The sequence below is a fragment of the Scyliorhinus canicula genome, chromosome 9 (assembly GCF_902713615.1).
Source record: "Scyliorhinus canicula chromosome 9, sScyCan1.1, whole genome shotgun sequence".
Taxonomy (NCBI): domain Eukaryota; kingdom Metazoa; phylum Chordata; class Chondrichthyes; order Carcharhiniformes; family Scyliorhinidae; genus Scyliorhinus; species Scyliorhinus canicula.
The window spans coordinates 154,785,887-154,805,536 of NC_052154.1; the positions used below are offsets into that span (position 1 = coordinate 154,785,887).

The 19,650-nt window shown below is 48.5% G+C and overlaps 1 protein-coding gene across 2 annotated transcripts in view; it reads right to left on the reverse strand.

Annotated features, from left to right (window-relative positions):
* Positions 1-19,650, reverse strand: part of LOC119971810 (trichohyalin) — a 47,278-nt gene that overhangs the window by 26,913 nt on the left and 715 nt on the right. For both annotated transcript variants that reach the window (XM_038807984.1, XM_038807982.1), the window contains exon 2: positions 12,910-13,050. In XM_038807984.1, the coding sequence (XP_038663912.1) occupies positions 12,910-13,050 (141 nt within the window). The remainder of the gene's footprint in view (positions 1-12,909; positions 13,051-19,650) is intronic.

Here is a 19,650-nt window from a genome sequence, read left to right on the forward strand (position 1 = left end):
TATTGGGCTGCTAACTTGGCGATGATACGCAAGTGGGGAATGGAAGGGGAGGGGGCGGCATGGACGAGGTTGGAGATGGCATCCTGTGTGGGCACGAGCCTGGAGGTGCTGGTGACAGTGCCACTGCCTCCAGGCTCGTGCCCACACAGGACGCCATCTCCAACCTCTTCCATGCCGCTCCCTCCAACAAGGTATACCACGAGTCCGGTGGTGGCGGCTACCCTCAAAATTTGGGGGCAATGGAGACGGCACAGAGCGGAGGTGGGGTCCTCGGTGTAGTCCCCGATATGGGGGAACCACCGGTTTATCCCGGGGAGAATGGATGGAGGGTTCTTGAGTTGGCACAGAGCAGGCATTAAAAGGACGGGGAATTCGCGAGTCTGGGTGAGCTGGAGGAGAGGTTCGGCCTCCCCCCTGGGGAACACCTTCAGATATATGCAGGTAAGGGCGTTTGTTAGGCAACAGGTGGTGGAGTTCCCACTGCTGCCGCCACGAGGGGTCCAGGACAGGGTGCTTTTGGGGACATGGGTTGGAGAGGGGAGGATATCGGCAACGTATCAGGTGATGCAGGAGGAGGAGGAGGCCTCGGTGGAGGAGCTGAAGGGTAATTGGGAGGAGGAGTTGGGTGAGATCATCGACGAGGGGACGTGGGCTGATGCCCTGGGGAGGGTAAATTCCTCCTCCTCTTGTGCGAGGCTCAGCTTAATACAATTCAAGGTGCTGCATAGGGCGCACATGACCGGGGCAAGGTTAAGCCGGTTCTTTGGGAGAGAGGACAGATGTGTTAGATGCTCATGGAGCCCAGAAAACCATACCCACATGTTCTGGGCGTGCCCAGCGCTGGAGATCTTCTGGGGGTCGTAGCAGAGACAATGTCAAGGGTGATTGGATCCAGGGTTGAGTCGTGCTGGGGGTTGGCAATATTTGGGGTGGCAGAGGAGCCGGGAGTGCAGGAGGCGAAAGAGGCCGGTATTCTGGCCTTTGCGTCCCTGGTAGCCCGGCGAAGGATTCTTCTTCGGTGGAAAGATGCGAGACCCCCAAGCGTGGAGTCCTGGATTAACGACATGACAGGGTTTATTAAATTGGAGAGGGTCAAGTTTGCCTGAAGGGGATCGGTACAAGGGTTCTTCAGGCGGTGGCAACCGTTCCTAGACTTTCTGGCGGAGCGATAGGCGATGGTCAGCAACAGCAGCAACCCCCGGGGGGGGGGGGGGGGGGGGGGGAGTTTGGGGTGGGTGGGGGGGTTCATGAGGGTTTGTTTGTTTTTCTTGATTGGGTAGTATATTTGCATTTTATATCGTTTATCTTTGTTAATTTATTCTTTGTGTATATGGGGGGGGGGGGGGGGGGGTTTGTTCTTATTTCTTTGTGTTATTTTTATTGTTGACAATTTGTGAAAACTTGAATAAAAATTATATATTTTTTTAAATTTAAAAAAAGAGAATTCCAAAGATTCGCAACATTTTGAATGAAGAAATTTCTCGTCCCCATGTTCTAGATTTCTCAGCCAGGGAAACAACTTCTCAGAATCTAACCTGTCACGCCCCTTCAGAATCTTACGTTTTAATGAGATCACCTCTCATTCTCCTAAAGTTTAGAGAGTATAGGCCCAATTTACTCATGGTACCGCCCTCTCACCCCCTATCTCTTCTGATTATTTTTGTACAAAAACATACAGACAGAGCAGATGGTTCGTCAACTCTGTTCCATGCTCCCCATCTACCCTCTTCCCCAACGTCAATCTACCGCCTCTCCCCACCCCATCCAGTCCCCTGGAAAAGGCAAAAATAAACCGTGGGTCGATTAGGAATTACATTTTGGGAACGTGCTCCCCAAGCTTCCCCCATAAATTGCAGAATGCAGAGTGACATTTCCTCAAAACCCCTGCTTGGTGAGACACAAACTAATCTCACTCCAGAGTGAATGTTCATGGTGAATCCACACTTGATATTTAGCGCAGATTATGGTGATCCCCCGCCCCCATGTGAAAACCAGGGCCTTCCGATACCCAATCCAGTTCTATCTGCATGTACTCGAATCCAATCCTTTCATTCTTTCCTCAGCATGCTGGAATCCTGACATTTTGCAGCGTGAGAAAGCCCACAATCTCTAAAAAAAAACCCTATTTGATCATCTCATACTACTGCTTCTCTTGTTTCGATATAAAATTGTGTCTTTCACCCTCTTTCACTCTCCCACAAATCCATCTGTGGATGGGACAAAGAGCCGACACAGGTGTGATGGGCCGAATGATGTGTTGCATGATTCAATGTAATCTGTTTGTATCGACAACTTGAGATATTTGGATATCAGTGGGGGCAGAAATTCCAGGTGGTTCACAATGCTGTCGGTCATTAGACTAAAACACAGGTCATTGGCAAAGACTGCATCTAAATTTCAAAGGTTGGAAGAAGGCATCTTCATGAGACTTGACATCCACAAGGAACATGAAAATAAATGAAAGAGGAGCAGGTGTGGGCCATAGAGCTCCTCAACCCCAGCCTGCTGCACCATTCAAAAGATTGTGGCTGATCTTCTACATCCACTCCAGTTTTGTAACCCATTATTTCTTTATTCCTCTGGTGTCCAAATATCTAATGATTCATTTTAGAGTACCCAATTCTCTTTCCAATTAAGAGGCAATTTAGCTTGGCCTATTCACCTACCTTGCACATCTTTTTTGGGTTGTGGGGGTGAGAATGTGCAAACTCTACACGGACAGTGACCTGGGGCTAGGATCGAACCCAGGTCCTCGGCGTTGTGAGGCATCAGTGCTAACCACTGCACGACCGTATCGCCCATATCTATTGATCAATGACATTAATGTTTGAGCATTTACAGCTCTCAGGGCTATAGAGCTCCAAAGATACGCAGCCCTTTGAGTGAAGAAATTTCTCCTCATCTCAGTCCTATTCTTAAACTGTGACCCCTAGTTCTAGACCCTCCTGTCAGGGGCATAATCCTCACAGCACCTACCCTGACTACAGTGGGTTACATTTCCATAAAGGTTCTTCCCCTCAGCCGGTGTAACTTTGACAGAATCCCTGTTCTTCTTCCTATGTGTTATCACTGGGATGTGTATATAATGAGATGTGCAGTTTAGGTGAATTGGCTATGCTTAAAAATTGCCCCGGTGTCCAGAGATGTGCAGGTTAGGTGGGGTTACAGGGCTAGGGCGGGGGGATGGGCCGAGGTACAGTGCTCTTTCAGATGGCCAGTGCAGACTCGATGGGCTGAATGACCTCCTTCTCCACCGTAGGGATTCTATGGATATTGCTGTTTTCCCAGACCCTGGTAACAGGGCCCAGCTCTAACTACTCTTAGCTCTTGGTAAACAGATTATACATGTTCGGGGTGGGGCACTCATTTTAACCAAACCTGTCTGGTGGGAAATTGAGGTGAGATGAACAGATTGAACTCCCGCATGCTCTGCCTTGATTTTACGCCCATCCAGGTTTACCTTTCATCGACTGTGAAATCTCCCATGGCTCTGCTCACGGTTAGTGTCGGGTGCAGAGAGCATTTTCCAAAGCCCCCCCATTACCACAACCTAAAGGCATCGCCAGTAATACGGGATCTTTACTGAAACTTTACTGACTGTGTGGCTCTGTCCAGCTCAATAACACCGTAGCCAACACAATTAGCAGCTTTATAAAACACAAGCACAGAAATCCTGCCTTTCCTCTGCGGTTAAAGGGGGAGGGAAAAGATTAAACAAAGTGTCCGAAATAGGTCCCACATCCCATGAGTTCCCGTCACTGATGCCATGTAGGGAGTTTGTGCACAGCAGGATCCCATACATTGTTGCAAGAATAAATTTCCAATTTATATGCATTTAGTGATTTCGGTTGAGGGATAAATATTGGCCCACGAGGGAGGACTACCCTGCTCTTCTCCCAATACTGTCACTGGATCCTTTAATGTCCATCTGGCAGGGGGTAGACTGAGACTTAATTTGACATCTCATCATTTGGGTGTACAATTTAAGTTTTGTAGCAGTGAAGATTCAAGCAATGACACCATCTCAAATAGAAATTATCTGTGAGCTGCTCCCAATCCACTTATTTTTCTAGATTTCATCTGCCTGATGTAGTCGGACATTCCCTTGATAAGATGTAATTTTATTCCGCCCTCGGTTTGGTTCTTTGAAGCCCGCTTAGATCATGCAAGGAAATCAAAATTCTTGTGTGAGGAATTAATGGAGCATTTCAAAATGATGAGAGGTTTTCAGAGGTTGAATAGTTTGAGAGATTGTTCTGTCTGTTTGGTGATTCAGTAACAGGGGCCACAAGTGGGGGTTATCACTGGGAGAATGTTGGCGAAGTTACAAGAAATGTTTTCACGCAGAATTATTAAAACAGGCAAGACAGATTGGAACTTCAATTAAAGGGGAATTGGAGATAAATTTCAAAGATATGGGATAGGACATTGAAATATAATTAGGGCAGACAACTCCAGCTGAAATCCTCGTACTGACAGGATGGGTGAATGGTCTATTACCATTCCATAGATGGCATCACATTGCAGATCAGATATCCACAGCTGCAGTTTTTGACGTGGCCACTGAATGGTGCACACGGGCACCTGACTTTCCATTTAAAATGCTCCTTCTTCCTTCTTTAGGTGATTGGCATTTACTTCCTGCAGTCATACTCAGTCTCGACACAAATCCCATTTCTATTCTCCGTCTCACAATGTCCCAGGGTTAGAAGGGCTGGTTTAGCTCAATGGGCTAGACAGCTGGCTTGTGATGCAGAACAAGACCAGCAGCGAGGGTTCAATTCCCGTACCAGCTTACCTGAACAGGCGCTGGAATGAGGTGACTAGGGGCTTTTCACAGTAACTTCATACTTGTTATTCTTATTATTAAATAGCTGTTGATAGATGTGGGCAAGACAGTGTGGAGCTGGAGCGGTGTGGCGCGAAGGCAGTTCTCAGCTATGGCTCATTCTAAAAATTTGCGACAGCGCTGGCCCCGCACCTGCGGGAGATGTTCACAGACTCGCTAGCTAGGGGCACGTTGCCACCCACGTTAGCACAGGCCTCAATCTCGCTGATACCTAAGAAAGACAAAGACCCAACGGAATGTGGGTCATACAGACCCATATCTCTGCTGAATGCAGACGCCAAAATACTGGCCAAAATCCTAGCCAAAAGGCTAGAAGACTGTGTACCTGAGGTGGTCACAGAGGACCAGACGGGCTTTGTCAAAGGTAGACAGCTGACCGCGAACATCAGGCGCCTGCTAAACGTGATAATGACCCCCTCCGGGGAGAGAACACAAGAGGTGATCGTCTCCCTGGACGCAGAAAAGGCCTTCGACAGAGTCGAGTGGAAATACCTCATAGAGGTACTGGAGCGGTTCGGGCTTGGAACAGGGTTCACCGCTTGGGTAAAGCTCCTGTACAACGCTCCCATGGCGAGTGTACAGACCAACAATACCAACTCCCAATACTTCCAGCTGCACAGGGGCACCAGACAAGGATGCCCACTGTCCCCGCTGCTGTTCGCACTAGCAATTGAACCGCTAGCAATCGCGCTCAGGGCAGCAAAAAATTGGAGGGGGATCCGAAGGGGAGGTAGAGAGCACAGAGTCTCACTCTATGCGGATGATCTGCTCCTCTATATCTCGGACCCACAAAGCAGCATGGACGGAATCACCGCGCTCCTGAAAGAGTTTGGAGCCTTCTCGGGCTACAAACTCAACATGAGCAAAAGTGAGATCTTCCCATTACACCCGCAAGGGGGGGGGGGGGGGGGGGGGGGGGGGGGCAGCACTAAAGGGGCTGCCGTTCAAACAAGCCCGACATAAATTCCGCTACCTGGGGATCCAAATAGCCCATGACTGGAAAGGGATCCACAAATGGAACCTCACCAGCCTGACGGAGGAAGTTAAAAAGGACCTGCAAAGATGGAACACACTCCCGCTCTCCCTCGCGGGGAGAGTTCAGACGATCAAAATGAACGTACTGCCCAGGTTCCTCTTCCTGTTTAGATCCATTCCGATCTACATCCCCAAGGCCTTTTTCAAAGCGCTGGACAAACTCATCATGGCGTTCGTATGGGGGGGGTAAAAATGCTAGGATCCCAAAGAAGGTCTTACAAAAAACAAAAACCAGGGGAGGGTTAGCCCTCCCGAATCTACAATTCTACCACTGGGCAGCAACAGCCGAGCGAGTAAGGGGATGGATCCAGGAGCCAGAAGCTGAGTGGGTGCGTGCGGAGGAGGCCTCCTGCATGGGAACCTCCCTCCGGGCCCTCGCCACGGCAGCACTCCCATCCCCACCCAAAAAACACTCCAGCAGCCCAGTGGTGACAGCCACCCTCCAATCCTGGAACCAACTGCGGCAGCAACTTGGCCTGACCAAAATGTCGAACAGGGCTCCCATCTGCAACAACCATAGGTTCAAACCAGCACTGACCGACGCCACCTTCAAAAGGTGGAGGCAGGACGGGGGGACACTGACAGTCAGGGACCTATACACGGACGACAGGATCGCAACACTGGACGAACTGACAGAGAAATTTCAGCTAGCTGGGGGGAACGAGCTACGGTACCTGCAGCTCAAAAACTTCCTACGAAAGGAGACAAGGACGTACCCACAACCGCCACTACTGGAAGACCTACTGGACGCAAGTATCCTAGAGAAAGGGAACTGTAGTGACATGTATGACCGACTGGTAGATAGGGACGACACCGTACTGGACGCAACAAGGAGGAAATGGGAGGACGACCTGGGGATGGAGATAGGGTGGGGACTCTGGAGCGAAGCACTGCATAGGGTCAACTCCACCTCCACGTGCGCAAGGCTCAGCCTGACGCAACTAAAAGTGGTACATAGAGCCCACTTAACAAGAACCCGTATGAGTAGGTTCTTCCCGGAGGTGGAAGACAGATGTGAACGGTGCCAAAGAGGCCCGGCCAACCACGCCCACATGTTCTGGTCTTGCCCCAGACTCGTGGAGTACTGGACAGCCTTCTTCGAGGTTATGTCCAAAGTGGTGGGAGTGAGGGTGGAGCCATGCCCGATAGTGGCGGTCTTCGGGGTTTCAGAACAGCCAGATCTATTCCTGGGGAGGAGGGCGGACGCCCTTGCCTTTGCCTCCCTGATCGCCCGCCGTAGAATCCTGTTTGGCTGGCGGTCAGCAGCACCGCCCAGAGCTTTGGACTGGCTGTCCGACCTCTCGGAATCTCTCCAAATGGAGAAAATCAAATTTGCCATCCGAGGGTCGGACGACGGCTTCCACAGAACGTGGGAGCCATTCATGCAACTGTTCCGGGACCTATTTGTGGCCAATGTACAAGAGGAAGAATAGTCGGGGGAAGGTAGCGGGAGGGGGGGGGGGCTACAGGTTCGTTACGGGGGTTCGATGGCTAGCTAAGGCCCAAAACCAAACTAAATAAACATGTTGAGGGGGGGGGGGGGGGGGGGGGGGCGCAGTTACTACTACGAAGATGCTTACCTGTAAATATGTATGTTAATTTTTGCGTGTTTGTTTTTTTTTTTTTGTTTCTCTCTCCTAACAATTTGTAATTTGTTCAATATAAAATATGAAAACTGAATAAAAACATTTATAAAAAAAAGCTATGGCTCATTCTTGATTCTGAATTAAAATGTTGTGGGTTCAAGTCTCATTTAAGGTATAATCCAGGTGCAGTGCTTCCAGTGCAGTGCTGAAGGAGTGCCACATGTCTGGCAGTGTTGAGGGAGTGCCACACTGTCAGAGTGGCAGTGTTGAGGGAATGCCACTGTCAGAGTGGTAGTGCTGAGGGAATACCACACTGTCAGGATGGCAGTGCTGAGGGAGTGCCACTTGTCAGACTGGCAGTGCTGAGGGAGTGCCACACTGTCAGAGTGGCAGTGCTGAGGGAGTGCCACACTGTCAGAGTGGCAGTGCTGAGGGAGTGCCACACTGTCAGACTGGCAGTGCTGAGGGAGTGCCACACTGTCAGAGTGGCAGTGCTGAGGGAGTGCCACACTGTCAGAATGGCAGTGCTGAGGGAGTGCCACACTGTCAGAGTGGCAGTGCTGAGGGAGTGCCACACTGTCAGAGTGGCAGTGCTGAGGGAGTGCCACACTGTCAGAGTGGTAGTGCTGAGGGAGTGCCACACTGTCAGAGTGGTAGTGCTGAGGGAGTGCCACACTGTCAGAGTGACATTACAGAAGTTTTAAAAAAATATTTTTATTCTCTTTCTTTTTCTTCCAAATTTACACCACCTATGAACAATAAGCAGTAATGAATACATTGTCAATCCCCTTATCAACAACAATCCCATCCTCCCACCAAACCCCCAAACAGCTCGCATGTTAACATAAACAAAAAATAAAGAGGAATCAGGAATCACCCATAGTCACCATTGACACATGTCGCGCACCCCCCCCGCTAATGTTCAATGTTATCCAATTCGTGAAAGTCCTTAATGAATAACACCCATGAATTGTAGAACCCTTCCATCCTTCCCCCGAGTTCAAACTTAACCTTCTCCAGAGTTAGGAATTCCAGCAGGTCGCCCCCGTCACGCCAGGGCACAGGGTGGAGAGGTTGATCTCCATCCCAACAGGATCCGCCTTCGGGAGATCAACGAGGCGAAGGCTATAACATCTGCCTCCGCGCCCGTTCCCAACCCCGGCTGGTCCGACATCCCGAATATGGCCTCCCGAGGGCCCGGGTCCAGTTTCACCTGCACCACTTTAGAAACTACTTTTAAAAACCCCCTTTCACGAATCCTCCAGCATTGGACAGGACCAAAATATATGAACATGGTCATATCCTTCCCGCCGCAACGTCTTCTACCCCCTCAAAGAACCGGCTCATCCTTGTCCTTGTGAGGAGCGCTCTATATACCACCTTCAGCTGTATCAGCCGCAACCTCGCGCATGAGGTGGAGGCGTTCACCCTCACACCAGAATCCCTCCTCCATACCCTCTCCCAGCTCTTCCTCCCACTTTGCTTTGATCCCTTCCAGCGATGCGTTCTCCTCTTCCAAAATAGCCCAGTAAACTGCCGACACTACCCTTTTCTTCAGTCTCCCTGTCATCAGCACCTCCTCCAGCAATATGGAGGCCGGCTCCACTGGGAAGCTCCGTATCTCCTTCTTGGCAAAGTCTCGAACCTGCATGTATCTAAACATTTCCCCATGCTCCAGCCCACATTTTGTTCCCAACTCCTTCAATCCTGCAAACCGATCTCTAAGAAACAAATCCTTTAGAGTCCTAATTTCCTTCTCCTCCCATCTCCGAAAATTTCCATCCCACTTCCCTGGTTCAAATCTGTGGTTCCCACGAATCGGCATTTCCCTTGACCCTGCCCCCAACCTGAAGTGCTGGCGAAACTGCCCCCAAATTCTCAACAAGGCTTTCACTACCGGACTCCCTGAGTATTTCCCCAGGGCCATCGGGAGCGACGCTGTTGCTAGCGCCTTCAATCCTGACCCTCTACACAAACTCTCCTCCATTCTGACCCACTGGGAATAAATCCCTCTGACCCAGCTCCGCACCTTCTCCATATTCACTGCCCAGTAGTAATACATCAGGTTCGGAAGCCCCAACCCCCTGCCACACTGTCAAGGTGGCAGTACTGAGGGTGTGCCACACTGTCAGAATGGCAGTACTGAGGGTGTGCCACACTGTCAGAATGGCAGTACTGAGGGTGTGCCACACTGTCAGAATGGCAGTACTGAGGGAGTGCCACACTGTCAGAATGGCAGTGCTGAGGGAGTGCCACACTGTCAGAATGGCAGTACTGAGGGAGTGCCACACTGTCAGAATGGCAGTACTGAGGGAGTGCCACACTGTCAGAATGGCAGTACTGAGGGAGTGCCACACTGTCAGGATGGCAGTACTGAGGGAGTGCCACACTGTCAGAATGGCAGTGCTGAGAGAGTGCCACACTGTCAGAATGGCAGTACTGAGGGAGTGCCACACTGTCAGAGTGGCAGTGCTGAGGGAGTGCCACACTGTCAGAATGGCAGTGCTGAGGGAGTGCCACACTGTCAGAATGGCAGTACTGAGGGAGTGCTGCACTGTCAGAGTGGCAGTGCTGAGGGAGTGCCACACTGTCAGAATGGCAGTGCTGAGAGAGTGCCACACTGTCAGAGTGGCAGTGCTGAGGGAGTGCCACACTGTCAGAATGGCAGTGCTGAGGGAGTGCCACACTGTCAGAGTGGCAGTGCTGAGGGAGTGCCACACTATCAGAATGGCAGTGCTGAGGGAGTGCCACACTGTCAGAGTGGCAGTGCTGAGGGAGTGCCACACTGTCAGAGTGGCAGTGCTGAGGGAGTGCCACACTGTCAGAATGGCAGTACTGAGGGAGTGCCACACTGTCAGAATGGCAGTGCTGAGGGAGTGCCACACTGTCAGAGTGGCAGTGCTGAGGGAGTGCCACACTATCAGAATGGCAGTGCTGAGGGAGTGCCACACTGTCAGAGTGGCAGTGCTGAGGGAGTGCCACACTCTCAGAGTGGCAGTGCTGAGGGAGTGCCACACTGTCAGAGTGGCAGTGCTGAGAGAGTGCCACACTGTCAGAATGGCAGTACTGAGGGAGTGCCACACTGTCAGAATGGCAGTACTGAGGGAGTGCCACACTGTCAGGGTGGCAATACTGAAGGAGTGTCACACTGTCAGGATGGCAGTGCTGAGAGAGTGCCACACTGTCAGGGTGGCAATACTGAAGGAGTGTCACACTGTCAGGATGGCAGTACTGAAAGAGTGCCACACTGTCAGGATGGCAGTGCTGAGGGAGTGTCACATTGTCAGAATGGTAGTACTGAAGGAGTGCCACACTGTCAGGGTGACAGTATTGAGGGTGTGCCATACTATAAGAGTGGCAGCATTGAGGGAGTGCCAAACTGTCAGAGTGGCAGTACTGAAGGAGTGCCACACTGTCAGGGTGGCAATACTGAAGGAGTGCCACACTGTCAGGGTGGCAATACTGAAGGAGTGCCACACTGTCAGGATGGCAGTACTGAGGGAGTGCCACACTGTCAGAGTGGCAAAATAGAGGGAGTGCAGCACTTAGGAGGGTAGGTACTAAGGGACCGTATACTGCCATCATAGGAAATGACCAAGAATTGGTGGGATTGTTGTAAAAGCAATTCGGGTCACGAAAGACCCTTTAATGAAGGAAGCCTGCCATTCTTACTGTCGCTGAGGGCGACTCCACTTCCACACCAACGTGGTCGCCTCTTATATACCCTCTGAAGTGGTCCAGCAAGCCCCTCAGTTATATCAAACAGAATGATTGATGTCGGCCCACTGCCACCTTACTGGGGCACCTAGAAATGAGCTATGTTGACACCCACATCCTGAGAATTAATATTGATAAAATCCCTACCCTTTTTAAAGCTCTTCTAGAATCCGCTTCCCTCATCGTTTCTGGTTGAACAATCCATTTTGTAATTACATGGAATATACAGCACAGAATCAGGTCATGTGGCTCAACTCGTCTGTGCTGGTGTTTGTACCCTACCCACGTCTTCTCTCATCCCAGCTGTTAAACATCTTTTTCTGTCTCCCTCTCTCATGAACTTCTCTAGTTTCCTTTTGAAAATATGACAGCTATTTTTTCTCAACTGCTTCCTTTGTAACGAGTGCCAAATTATGACTAAATAAATTTCTCTTCATTTCCACACTTGATTTATTAGTAACTATCTTGTATTTCTGGTTCCTAGTTTAAGATTCTCCCACTAGTGGAAACATTCTCTCCATATCAACCCTGTCCAACCCATTCATTATGTTAAAAACTTCAGGCACAGGATTCTCTGTTCATTTGCTCGTGGTGGGATTCTCTTGCCCCACTGGCAGCACACCCCCGCCGCTTTTCCCGACACGTGGGGTGGCTTTAGTGGGAAACCCCATTGACAAGCAGCAGGAGTATAGAATTCTCCATCATTGCTGGTGGTGGTAGCGGGGCGGGCTCACAACAGAGAATCCTGGCCCAGGTCTCCCTGTCAATATATTACAAAGCCCAGACTTTCCAGATAGCTATAATGCCTCCGTTCTCATTGAAACGTGAAGATTTTGAGGAGGTTTGACAGGCTAGATGCTGACAGGGTGATTCCCTGGCTGGAGACCTGAGGCTAAATGAAATGAAAATGAAAATGAAAATCGCTTATTGTCACGAGTAGACTTCAATGAAGTTACTGTGAAACGCCCCTAGTCGCCACATTCCGGCGCCTGTTCGGGGCGGCTGTTACGGGAATCGAACTGTGCTGCTGGCCTGCTTTCAAAGCCAGCGATTTAGCCCAGTGTGCTAAACAGGTCATAGTCTCAGGATAAGGTGGGGGTGGGGGTCATGATCCCAACCTCTCCACATAATTGAAGTACATCAGGCTGATGTTCCCTTGAAACCCCAGAGATTGATTGATTTTTGTTGGGGGCGTGTAATATGGGTTATGGACGGAGTTAAAATAAAGAAAAGCCATAATCTAACTGAATGGTGGGTCAGGCTTGAATGGCCTACTTCTGCCCCGTCATCAAACTTGTTAGTCTGAGTGAAGGCCTGCTACCATCCAAGTGAGTCCCCTCTGAACTCTCTCCAGATAATCAAGGAAAGGGCATGTTCTCAGTGCCAGAAGAATTAGGATAGACTCTCAAGAGATCTATGTGCAAAGCACAGGGTTTAAGAACATTGCTTGAAATCAACTCAAAGAGAAGACAAGTTGACATATCTCACAACTTCTCATATCCAGGAGATAGTGGTTGAAACATGCAGCGTTAGGGGAGAGGGTGACGAGTCTTCACTCAATCAAGCAGCTTGTTGGAGGAACAGGAGGCCATTCAGCCCTTCAAGCTTGTCCCACCATTCAATTAGATGATGGCTGATCGATATTTTTACTCCATTCACCCACATTGGTTCCTTGGACGTGACTGGAGTGGTTGGAGGATGGGATGTCCCAGCGTTACATACCTCTTTGATTGTAGCGTGCATTTCCTGATTTAAAACTCTCAGGTTTCTCATGGTCCTCTCACTCTCAGATCGGAGTAGAACCTTTTCCAACTGCAGTTCCTTGGCCAGCCAAGTGTTGGTCTTTTTCAACTCCTCACATTCCTGATGATAAAAGGTGCAAAGTGAATTTCCATTTAACTTTGGGGAATTTCCCTCATCTCCATAGGGGTTACAGTCCTTATGGCAAACAATCCAAAGTTGCTCTGAACGTCGGGTTCCAATATACCCACTTCACTGAGTAGTATGCCCTTCATTTTACTGAGCTTTTAAAATCCACCACCAGCAATAAAGCATGTTCAACAATTCTCCTGACCCCAGAGAAAATATCCCAGAATCCCATGCCAGGGAAAATATCCCAGAATCTGTAAAAGATAGCAGGATGCACCTCTCTGATTAGAGACCATCTCCCTCCTGGATTCAGTTGCGGTAGCTCGTAAAGCAAAACAGCCTTTTCTCTGCTGACCTCACAGAACCCCCACCCTATGTCTGTGAAATTTTAAAAATTAAAAAAAAAAATTTAGAGTACCCAATTATTTTTTCCAATTAAGGGGCAATTTAGCATGGCCAATCTACCTAACCTGCACATCTTTGGGTTGTGGGGGCGAAACCCATGCAGACACGGGGAGAATGTGCAAACTCCACACAGACAGTGACCCAGGGCCGGGATTCGAACCCGGGTCCTCAGCGCCGTAGGCAGCAATGCTAACCACTGTGCCACCGTGCTGCCCCATGTCCGTGAAATTAATTGATTTGTAGGGAAGCCTGTAGCCCGATCTTAAAAATATCTTCCTCTGCCTTCTTCACCATGGCTACGTGAAACACATTAGCCTTATATCTAGGTAGAAATGCTAACTAACTCTGCTTGCCCACAACTCCCTTTCATCTTTGGTGTTTACAGCATATTTGTTTACAAACTGATATCTTCGCCAGCTCTCTAGGCCTTTGGGAGACTCAAGAGTTTGCTTGTGGTAAACACAGAGACAGCGGCCACTGTCTCCAATCATAAGTAACCTGCACCTTTTCCCAAGTAAAATAATCTAACCTTGGTTGACTGTTGGTTGCCAAGGGCAGTAAATGTTGACATTCCCAATGACCCCAACCTCCCTGGAGGAGAGGAGTTGTCTCTGCAATTGTCTCTGACCTTCAAACACAGACAAATAAAACTCCACACTATCTATTTCTATTGACAACAAGCATTGCTCAAATATTTGCAATTGCACAAATGACTAATTCAATGCAATGCACGGATTCTAGCAACCTTGATGCATGATTTATGTGTCACTTGAGACGTGAAAAGCTCAAGCTTTCCATTAGGAACAAGATGCCCTGCGATAAGATTCCTTCCTGACAGATCATTGCTTAATAAATTAGAAGAGAGAGATTTGGAATGAGAAACGGGCTGTGTAAACTAACCTTTACTGAGGTGGGGTGGTTAAGGGGTAAGCTGATCAAAATGTTTAGAGAAACAAACGGTAGTGACTGGGTAGTGGGAGGGAATCCTAAGATTCACAGCCCTTTGGAATGAAGACATTTCTCATTTCAATTCTAAATGATCACCCACTATTATCCTGAAACTGTGTTCCTGTGTTCTAGATTCTCCATCCAGGGAAAACAAACCATTGGTGTCTACCCCGTCAAACCCCTTCAGAATCCTATCCATTTCAATGAGATTTTCACTCATTCTTCTAAACTGCAGAGAATTTAGACCCATTATACTCGGCCTCTCATCATACGACTTCCTGGGAATTAATCTAGTGATTGTTGCACACTCTGAGGCAAGTATATCCTTTCTTAGGTAAGGAAACCAAAACTGTACAGTACAATGGGCGACAGTGGTTAGCACTGCTGCCTCACAGCACCAGGGACCCAGGTTCAATTCCGACCTTGGGTGACTGCGTGGAGTTTGCACGTTCTCCCCGTCTATGCGTGGGTTCCCTGCGGGTGCTCCAGTTTACTTTCACAAAGTCCAAAGATGTGCAGGTTTGGTGGATTGGCCTTAGTTTCCAAAGGTTAGGTGGGGGTAATGGGAATAGGGCGGGAGAGTGGGCCTAGGTAGGGTGCTCTTTTGGAGAGACGTGCGCAAACGATGGGCCGAAAGGCCTCCTTCTGCACTATAGCGGGATTCTAGGATTCTCCTGATGTGATCTCACCAAAGACCTATATAATTCCAGCAAGACTTCTAGACCCATAGTCCAACCCCATTTCCAATAAAAGCTAACAAAACTCTTTTTCTAATTGCTTGCTGCACGTGCATGTTAACTTTCTGTGATTTGTGTACAAGGACACCCAAATTCCCCTGAAGGTCGTATTTTGGGTTAAGGTCAGAGTCACATCTAATACCAGAGCAAAGCAGATTGTGAATCTCTGGGGATTCAGGCCCAAACTCTGAACGTGGTTTAGACTGAATGGAGGTCAACTTTCCTCCATCCCAACTTGCACCTGAGTAGAACACATCAAGCTTGCCTGTTCAGATAATTGATATAACTTGGACCGATGAAGTGCCTGGGAGGAGAAAGCTTGACTTTGAGATTTAAAACTAGGCATTTTCTTGAAAAGGGATCACAAGTGGGACAATCGGCTCTGCCAAAGGGTAAAATAAAATCTTGCTCCAGGCTGGGGAACCACTCCAGAGAATGGAATACATCATTTAGGCTGACATATCAGAGCAGAACTGAGAAGTACCATGATGTCAGAAGCAGTACTTAAAATTTTTTTTTAAAAAAAAGTACCCAATTCTTTTTTTTCCAATTAAGGGGCAATTTAGCATGGTCAATCCACCCACCCTGCACATCTTTGTGTTGGGAGAGGTGAGTACCAAGGAAATGCTGTGCTATCAGTACTGAGGGAATGCTACCTGTCAAGAGGTTCAGTACTGGGGGAGAGCTACAGTATTGTTGGTTCTGTCTTTCACATCTGCCTGGGAAGTGGATATGGAAAATCCCGCTGCAAATATTGGAAGATGAACAGTGGGATTCTCCCAATCACCTTTGGCCAATATTCACCTCCAGACAGATTCTCTGAAAATTTATCACATTGCTGTTTGTGGGATCTTGTTATGTACAAATTAACTACTGAGTTTTTCTCTGTGACAACAGAGACTAGACTTGAAAAACCACTTCCTTGGTTGTAAAATGTTCTGGGAAAAGTCTCGAATAATTCAATGTGTTAGCATGTGTCGTCCAACGAGTCTGTGCCTGAGATTTTTACCCATCTAATCCATCTCTCCTGCTCACTTCCGGTGTCCTTTAACATTCCTCTTTCTCAAGCACACAATTTAATTACCATTTCCAACTCACCACAGAAAGAATTTCTCTGTATTTGTCTCATCAGGAACGCCCCACAATCTTAGAAACATTTACTGTGCAACTCAATGCAACATTCTCGGTTCGACCAAATAAACCCCCACTATTTCCCTAAAGTCTCTGTGTGACTTGGCCCCTCAGTTTTCCAGCAAAAATGACTCGACGCCGATTCTTTATTTCCCAGAAAGGACTTACCTTCCTTTTGCGTACAAGATCCCCCTGCAGTTGTCGAAACCTGGAGAGTGCTCCCCCTGGAGACAGAGCGCTCGCAGGGCGCATAACGCCGCTCAGCCCCTGACCCTGCACTATACTCTGCTGTGACCAGACTGAGCTGCTTGGGAAGTCTCCTGCTGCTGCCTGATCCTGCGATTTCCAGGCAGCTGAGTAAGGCCGGGCACTGCCATTCAAAGTAGCGCTGCTCACAGAGATCATCTTCTGGAGGGAGCCACAATCGGGTGTGGGTTTCCTCACTATGGATAAAACAGCCAGGCGAGCAGTGGCCGATTGCTTCACAGACATTCCTGTAGGCACCAGGTTACTGGTCAACGAATATCCTGAAGGAGCTAGAATGATTAACCTAACGCAATGCAGTCTCTGGCAACACTGATACATGATACATGTGTCACTTGAGATGAGAGTGGGAATGAGCTTGAAACTTGAGCTTTTATTAGGACAGGGTGCCCTGGGATAAGGTTCCATCCTGACAGATCATTACTTAATGAATTAGAAGAGATGGGAGCGGATGGAATGAGAAGCAGACTATGTGAAGTGAAGGGTAAACTATTACCAGAGGTGAGATACTTAAGGCGCAAGCTGATCAAAATGCTTAGAGGAATGAAGGGCAGTGACTGGGCAGAACGAGGGAGGTTTCCCCCTCAAGCAGAGTCCACAGAACAATGGACGTCCTCAGCAAGTGTGAGGGCATCTCATCAAAACCAACACGAAGAAGAGGAAATAACTTGCATTTCTGTAGCATCCTTCACAGCCTCAGGAAATCCCAAAGTGCTTTACAACCAATGAAGTACTTCTGAAGTGTAGTCACTGTCGTAATGTAGGAAACGAGGCAGTCAGTATGCACATCGCAAGCGCTCACAAACAGCAATGCGATGAAGACCAAGTAATCTGTTTCATTGATGTTTGTTGAGGAATAAACATCCATCAGGACACTGGGGATAATGCCCTGCTGTTCAGCAAAAAGTGCCATGGGATCATTTATACTTACCCGAGGGGAAGGAGCCTCAGTTTAATGTCTTGTTTGAAAGTTGACATGTGGCAACGTAACACTCCCTCAGTTCTGCACTGGAAGTGTCAGCAGGTTGGATGACGGGTTCAAGTATCTGGAGCTTGAACCCACAATATTCTTTTTTAAAATAAATTTTGAGTACCCAATTAATTGTTTTCCCAATTAAAGGTCAATTTAGCGTGGCCAATCCACCTACCCTGCACATCTTTGGGTTGTGGGGGTGAAACGCACGGGGAGAATGTGCAAACTCCATACGGACAGCGACCCAGGATTTGAACCTGGGTCCTCAGCGCCGTGAGGCAGCAATGCTAACCACTGTGCCACCGTGCTGCCCAAACCCACAATATTCTGACTCTGGAGTATGCACTAGCCACTGCTGATGAAAGTGGTGAAAAGGTGCCATGTTTAAAAAAAATGTTGCAGCAGGTTTGACAAACTTATTTGCCATCTCGTTCTTAATGCTATTCTCCCACATCCCTTTAATGTATAACGTTGCCCCTTGGTGACATCAGACGTAGTATGGACTTTCATAGACACCACTTTCCTTGGCTCATTAAATCCTGCACGAGTTAAAATTACCACCAATTCTCTACCCCACCCTTGTCAATAACTCTAATTCACCAGCACTCATTTGCTCAAACTGAACTGAGCTCATGAAACTATACCGCCTTGATTGAGCCATAACAGAGTTTAAGCTTTAGGTGTCACGTCCCTAAGACTTAGGCACAAAATCCAGGTCAACACTTCAATGCAGTACAGAGGGAATGCTGCACTGTCAGACAGGTGGTACTAAGAGAGTGATGCACTGTCAGCGAGTCAGTACTAACGGAATGCTGCACTGTCAGAGGGTCAGTACTGAGGACACACAGCATTGTCAAAGGGTCAGTACCGAGGGAGTGAAGCATTATTGGAGGGTCAGTACTGAGGGAATGCAGCATTATTGGAGGGTCAATACTGAGGGAATGCAGCATTATTGGGCAGGTCAGTACTGAGAGAATGCAGCATTGTTGGAGGGTCGGTACTGAGGAAATGCAGCCTTTTTGGACAGTTAGTACTGAGGGAGTGAAGTATTGTTGGCAAATCAGTGCTGAGAAATGCAGAATTGTTGGAGGGTCGTACCATTTCTGAAGGGTCAGTACTGAGAGAATGCTGCATTGTTGGGCAGGTCAGTACAGAGGGAGTGATACATTGTTGGAGGGTCAGTACTGAGCAAATGCACGATTGTTGGGCAGTCAGTACCGAGGGAGTGAAGTATTGTTAGCAGGTCAGTACTGAAAGAATGCAGTAATGTTGGAGGGTCAGTACTGAGGGAGTGCTGCATTGCCAGAGGGTCAGTACTGAGGGAGTTCTGCATTGTCAGAGGGTCAATACTAAGGGAGTGCTGCACTATTGGAGAGTCAGTACTGAGGGAACGCATCATTGTCAAAGGGTCAGTATTGAGGGAATGCAGCATTGTTGGAGGGTCACTACTGAGGGAACGCAGCATTGCAGGAGGGCCAGTACTGGGGCAATGCAGCATTGTTGGAGGGTCGAAGTTCAATCATGCCAACTTGTGGAAATTGGTCACAATGAGTTCCATAATCAGACTGAGGTAGGTAGTGAAGAGAGTTGGCGTAATCACGCATCCTTGTTTCATGCCCATCCGGTTACAAAAGGGCTTGGTCATGCAGGAGTCGCAGGATAGTAACACATTTTGCTGAATACCAAAGTCTCTGGAGGACTTTTCAAAGGGTTTTGTGTTTGATGGTGAAAACTAAACTTGTACTTCCGTAAGAAAAGATGATTTAGCAGTTGAGGTGATTAAGACAAAAAATTAGAGGAGGCCATAGAGCCCCTCATGCTTGCTCCGTCATTCAATACTGTACGGTCATGGGCAGCACGGTGGCACAGTGGTTAGCATTGCTGCCTTCGGCGCTGAGGACCCAGGTTCGAATCCCGGCCCTGGGTCACTGTCCGTGAGGAGTTTGCACAGTCTCCTTGTGTCTGCGTGGGTTTAACCCCCACAACCCAAAAGATGTCCAGGGTAGGTGGATTGGCCACGTTAAATTGCCCCTTAATTAGAAAAAATCATTGGGTACTCTAAATTTTTTTTAAAAAATACTGTACGGTCATGGCTGATCATCTGCCCTAACTCCACCTGCCCATTCCCCAAATTCC